At 44.1% G+C, this 6,762-nt stretch overlaps 1 protein-coding gene across 1 annotated transcript; it reads left to right on the forward strand.

Annotated features, from left to right (window-relative positions):
* Nucleotides 1-2,625: 2,625 nt before the first annotated feature.
* ankrd9 (ankyrin repeat domain 9) lies at nt 2,626-5,065 on the forward strand. The gene has a single exon (XM_084915459.1). It carries the CDS (start codon nt 2,783-2,785, stop codon nt 3,608-3,610), a length of 828 nt encoding a protein of 275 aa, XP_084771585.1. The 5' UTR covers nt 2,626-2,782; the 3' UTR covers nt 3,611-5,065.
* Nucleotides 5,066-6,762: the final 1,697 nt, after the last annotated feature.

Here is a 6,762-nt window from a genome sequence, read left to right on the forward strand (position 1 = left end):
GATTAAAGCATTATTCTGATTATTAAGTTTGGGTAAAATATACTAATACTCTGTGAAAAGAGTTACACTTCATCTGTGTAACTAAGCTTTTTTGTGAAACAACCCTGTTTTCAGCTTTGTGACATTTTTACAGCCATTCTATGCACACAAATAAGTTAAACGATCAAATGAATAATAGGAAATAAATAGAAAATGTTCTTCTATAAGTTCCAAAGAGATTTGGTTCAGATATTTTGATTGACCGGCAGTCATTCAGTCACTGGAATTATCCATGAAACATGCCAAGTAATTCCTAAACGTGTGTAGAGTAATGAAAATTATTTTACCTGGATATGATTGTCTCTGATGAGCCTGAGGTGTAAAACTTACCGGCGACATTTCTGGGTCCATTTTTGTAACGTTTTTTTGCACTGTGGTGCTAGCGACCGGAAATACGCAGAAGTAAGGGCGGGAACAGATCGAGAAGGCTAGACCGTCCAATTTCACAGCCGCTCACTTCCGCCTACCCGGCCTCCTGAGGACCCAGCCCACGTAGACCGCAAAGGCCAGGATCCTCAGGAGGATGCAGCCTATGAATTTGGACACCCCTAAGACACGTACAGCCACTGTTCAGCAGACTTAGAGTTCCTTACCATTAAATGCAGACCTTTTTTCCTCCGCTGGGAGTTATCGTCAGCGATTCTGATCACGGCAGTGTATATAGCTCCAGACGCTAATGCTATGTCTGCTCTTAGCCTCCTACATAGTGCCATTAGGACCCAGCTAAACATATATCAAGATGGGACCCACATAATAGCGGGGGACCTGAATCATGTAGACTTAAATCTGCATTCCATCAGCATGTGAAATGTGCTACATGTGGGGATAACCTGCTAGATAAAGTCTACTCCAACATTAAGCAAGGATACAAGGCCATACTAAGACCCCATCTGGCCAGTCGGACCACATTTCCCTGTTTGTGCTGCCAGCTTACACCCCCTCCGTACTACTACATTCGTACTCTCCTACATCAAGAATTGCACAGGCACTGTCACTACTGAAAAAGGTATCCGGGTGTATGCCAGTCAAAAACCCTGAATGACAAGAGGAAGTCAGGACCCTGCTGAAGAAAAAAACCCTGCCTAAAGGTTGCGAGACGTGGAACTGTACAGTGGAGCTAGGGTAAACCTGAAAAAGGGCATCAGACGGGCTAAGCTGGACTATAAAAACAAAATTCAGGATCATCTCCACAGTAATAACTCAATGCAGGTGTGGAGGACAGTCCCCAACATCACCAACTACAAACCCAGAACCAACGGCATGGATGGCGATGCTACACTTATAGAGAAGTTGAACTGCTTCTACGCCTGCTTCGAACAGAAAACACCAGAAGTGGCTACTTCACATCCACCAGCCACATCTTAACTGTTGGGGAGGATGGTTTGAGGCGTGTACTAAGGACAGTAAACTCCAAGAAAAAAGCAGGACCCGACTTTAGGGTGCTAAAGGACTGTGCAGACCAGCTCACAGGGGTCTTTATTAAAATATTCAACCTGTCCTTAACACAGGCCACCATTCCATCCTGCCTGAAGTCCTCTACCATTATCCCCATTCCACAGAAAACTACCATCCAGTGCCTAAACGATTTCTGGCCAGTGGCTCTTACTCCAGTCATCTCAAAGTGTCTCGAGGAACTGGTCAGAACTCGCATCATTCGAGGGTTTCCAGCCACATTTGATCCCCACCAGTTTGCATACAGGAAGAACAGATCAACAGAGGATGCCATAGCCATAGCCCTCCATACAACCCTAACTCACTTAGAACAAAAGGACAGTTACATCAGGCTTCTTTTTATTGATTTTAGCTCAGCTTTTAACACCATCGTCCCTGCCAGGCTGGTAACCAAACTACACGACCTCGGCCTCCCTCACTCCACCCGTCTCTGGATCAAGGACTACCTCAGTGACCGCTCACAGAGAGTTAAAGTAGGGCCCCATCTGTCCTCAGCACTCAGCCTCAACACCGGCGTGTGTGCTGAGTCCCCTGCTATACACTCACGACTGCACCCCCACCCACCCGTGAAACACTTTTGTTAAGTTGTGGACGACACAACTGTGATCGGGCTCATCACGGGGGAGATGAGTCTGCATACAGGGACAAAGTGGAAAATCTGTGATCATGGTGCAGCCGGAACAACCTGGTCCTCAACATGACAAAAACAATATATAAATAATAGCTGACTTCAGGAGCAAATCTGACCCTCAGCCCTTACACATTAATGGGGACTGTGTGGAGAGGGTCTCTGAAAACAAAGACCACATGTATGATAAATCAGGAATTTTAAAGTGTTTGATTTAAAACTTAATGTTTTCATTTTAAATTTGAAAATCTAATCAGCATATTCCTCTGATCAATAATCAATCAATAATTATCTGTGTGTCACAGATAATAACCATTGATGTCTGCTCAGCTCAACATTTCTGTTCCTGTTTACTTTCGTCAGCAGTTTGAAGGCCACAATGTTCACTATGCAAGGAACTCCCCTCCACCTCAACCCCTCAGTGGAAAATCAACACCCACAGGCAGCTGAGGAGGGGGTGGGGGAGGAGTATAAAAGTGAGGAGTTGCTTAGAATGAAGGTTTGAATGAGACTGCAGGATTGGCTCTTAGCGTCGGCTGATTCAGACTCTCATAGGTCCTCAGGTAGACACAGTCCTCCTCAGGACTCTTCATAGCACCTCACCTGTCATCAAACCTCCTCATTCATCCTCAGACCTTCTCGGACCTCGTCAGGTGTGCAGGGATGCCGTGGCTGCTGTCCTCTCAGCTTGACTACGTGTCTTCGTCTCCATCTGAGCGGCAATGTGAGCGGACGGCGTTCTCCTTCTATTGCTCTGTGCGGGAGCGACTTCCTGTCTGGCTGCTGGAAGACATGCGCTGCATGGAGGTCTTCTGCTGGGACGACGGCCACCCTCGAGCCTTCCTGCCATCAGAGGCGCTGCTTTACGCCCTCATACATGACCACCAGGACTATGCACAATACCTGCTCAACAGGTACTCTGTGAGCGCGCTCAGAGCGCCACGGTGCAGTTACTGCTGCTGTCGCGGCAGTGGGGCACCACACCTGAATATTGCGGTTCGCTATGACCGCTTGGTGATCCTCGGTATGATGATGGCAGCTCTGAAGAACTGTGGTGAGCAAACCAAGCGACAGGACTACCTGGACAGCTGCGGCGGCTGCTCGCACGTTGCAGATGCAGGAAAGAGTGCTGTGCAGCTAGCGGTGGAACTGTCGCACGCCGATTGTTTGCTGCTGCTGCTGGTCGAGGGTGCACGGCCCGACGGCCTCGACGCCGCTCTGCAGAGACTTGTTTCTTGTGACGTGTCGAAACGACACCACGCACAGCGCTGTCTGGACTACCTGCTGCTCTTTCTGCCCAAACCACCATTGCTGCAGCGGCTGCAGGACGAACCGCAGCGCTGGCAAAGCCTGCTGGGAAACAAAGTGTTCAGCTGGCTCCAAGGTGTGGCGCCGCCTCCCCTGCTGCTGCAGGCATTGCGTTCTTTGGTGCAGTTTGGTGCAGACCAAATCAGCATGCTGCCCGACTTCCTGCAGCTGCACAGCTGGTAGTGAGATCATATTAGCATGGAAATCCTCTTGTAATTGGACAGTGTGCCATTGACGTAAAGGCATGATGTAAATAGACTGAAAGCATCAGGCTTTAGGTCCCAGAGTATGGTGGAGCTGCCCTGAGATAAGGTTTAACTGCCAATCAGTTTCATTAGCTGCTTAGACAGGACACTGTTGGATCTCGAGAACACATGACTGGAAACATCACACCTAAAAAAAACCTGAATATACTGTAAATAAACTGTAAATAAACTGTAATAAAGTGTGATGGCGATAAAAGCCGAACCTTCCTGGCTGTGTTTGTGATCCTGATGATTGTTTAATTAATTTTAGATCAATAGTGCAGACTCTGGTGTATCTTTGTGAATCTAAATAATCAAGTTATTTTTTTATGTGCAGCAAAGCCCAAAGTTTTAAAATGGTCCTCCATAATCCAATAGGATGAAATCCTGAAATCTGGTTGAGAAAGACAAAAAAGGATTATATGATCGAACAAGATCAGATAATCCAGTCCGGGTGTTTAGCTGAATCACACTGATTTGTGTTGTTCAAATTATTTTAGGATAAGATAAGTGTAAGGCGGAGGTAGATCTCCCGCCATGGCAGGGAAATTTGTGCATTACCTCAGTTTAGGTGCAGATGGCAGAAGAAAAATACAAAAAACAAATAAAATACAAACAAATAAAAAATAATTAAGGTAATATACTATATACAATGGTGGCATACACAGTATGTGATTATGGATAAAGGGTTGTGGAAATATGCAAGACATAAATGTAACTATTCTACCATTACTATTACTATGTAAGTAATAGATAAGTATTTTACTTATAAGTATAGACATGTACACGCACACACGCACACACTAAATATACATACACATATACCTGCACACGTCCATACATATAAAAAGTGCAATATGCATGAAGTTTGACCGTGGATGTCCATAATGTCCAGTGACGTCGTGACTGAGGAGTTATAGACGCTAACTGCTGTTGGGAAGAATGATCTGCGACAGCGCTCCTTCCACTTTGATGAGATCAGGATTACTTACATCCATCCAGCAGGCTAAAACGACACTTGGGTGTGGATGAAATAATGAATTAATTGCTAATGAAATATTTCATAAAATACTTGTGTAAAATCTGATCATGGTTAAGGATCTTTTATTTAGTGTGAATTTTTTCCAGTTCTTTTTTGGAGAAAAAGCCCAGTTTGAATTGGCCTCCGTCTGATCAGCAGGACCCAGTGTGTCAGCTTCCTCTCAGGTTAGATTCACTGTGGCAGTGATGTGGCAAAACTCTAATTTTAACCTGCATCTGTTTGAACTCTGACCTCAGATCTGACTCGCTTCAGCTCCAGCTGCTCTGTCCCTCTTGTCCTCCTTCCCCCCGCTCTTTTTATTGACTTATTTCAAACAAATAGGCTGTTTTGTTCTTGACCTCAGTGAATAAAACATTTGATGACATGAGTTAGGGTTAGATATAAAATCTGATAATATCAGATATAATCTGATCAAACATTTTTCCTAAACAACCTGAGGTGAGATAGTTGACCCGTTTCCCCTCAGAAAACTCAGAAGTCCTGTGGACTCACCTGCACCTCACTCCTTTTATTCTTCTTTCCCTTTTAAATAACTTTCTCGTGTCCTCAGGTTTTATTGAAGTGTCAGTCAATCAACGACTGTGCTCAGGTGTGATGAAGATCTTTTTGCTTTTAACTCCGTATGAGTGTTGATCATCTGCAGCATCTGACTTCAGTACCTGAAGTTTCTGATTGTAGTCTACTGACCAATCAGGAGTAAAGGAGCAGTGGCTCCAGAATACGGAGGAGGGTTGTGACGAATCACAGAGACTCTCAGACATCATGTGACACTGTCAAATAATTAAAACCTTCCTTTCTATTTCACATCACCTGACACACACACGCCATATCTTTTATTACTCATAAAACATTTGTTGCTCATTTGTCGTGGCTGTAGGGCTGTAGGTCATCTACTCATCAGAAGGTTGGCGCTTTGATCCCTGGCTGCTCCGACCTGCATACCTGAGCAAGACCCTGAATCCCAAGTTGCACCTGATAGGTATGCATGCAATATCTAAATTAGAGATGGACCGATCCGATATTACGTATCGGTATCGGTCCGATACTGACCTAAATTACTGGATCGGATATCGGAGAGAAATAAAAAATGTAATCGATCCATTAAATATCAAAAAAGCACCTCACAAAACTTGCAACATGGCGCAACTCGGCTCATAACCGAAGCAGTCGGAGCAGTGTGGTCATGTGATAGAGCGGCTGTGTGTATTTGTAGCCTGCTAGCAAACTTTTCATCTCCGAGGAAGTTATGTCAGAGAGAAGTAAAGCAAGTGTGTAAGTTCATCTCTGAATGTTTGTAAAGCATTCCAGCGGTAAGCTTAACAACCGATATATAGAGCAACTGCCTCTCTCTCTCTCTCTCCTGCTGCTACTTCAATCATGAACCTGCTTAATGATCAGCTGATCGGCTTTTCTGTCGCGACTCTGTCTCTCTTGTTTGTTTTTGTCTCACTTTGCACCAGAAAGAGGAAACCAGCGGCTGAACAACAGCAGCACGTTTAAGCTTGATAATCTGTTGTTAGAATTTATTTAATATTACTTTCTACACCAGGATCTTTTTCTACGCAGCTGACGGCTGGTAACTGTGCAGGGGCGGATCTAGCAAAGTTTAGCCGGGGGGGCCGATAGGGCATGAACAGGGAAAAGGGGGCACAAAGACATCCTTTTCTTTATTATTCTCATTTAAAATGTCGAGCTTTTAATAAATAATTATCTGAATCTTACACCCAAAGTTTTAATCTGATGTAAAATGTATAGAAGTCCATTATTGTATATAGTAACTGTTAAGTCTAATATACCCTAGTAAGCTGTAGTACTTTTTCCTTTGGGAAGGTACCATCTGTGCAGTTCTGTTGAAGAAAGATGTTGAATCTATTTAATTATTCTTGAAAAATAATTGATTTCTGTGAATTTTTTTCACCCTGCATCAAATTTAAGTTGATTACATCGATTAAGCATCATGAGGAAGAGGCTGGTTCCCTATTTTCTTTTGCTGGGAGTTTGCAACCCTATTAGTTAGGTTGCTTAATATTTCTGCTAAGTACTCTTTA

This window comes from Perissodus microlepis, chromosome 19, assembly GCF_051167445.1.
Source record: "Perissodus microlepis isolate ML-2025 ecotype Zambia chromosome 19, ASM5116744v1, whole genome shotgun sequence".
In the NCBI taxonomy this organism is placed as follows: domain Eukaryota; kingdom Metazoa; phylum Chordata; class Actinopteri; order Cichliformes; family Cichlidae; genus Perissodus; species Perissodus microlepis.

Bases quoted from the DNA above. Each gene is read 5' to 3' on its own strand.
- ankrd9 (XM_084915459.1), top strand. From the start codon at position 2,783: ATGCCGTGGCTGCTGTCCTCTCAGCTTGACTACGTGTCTTCGTCTCCA.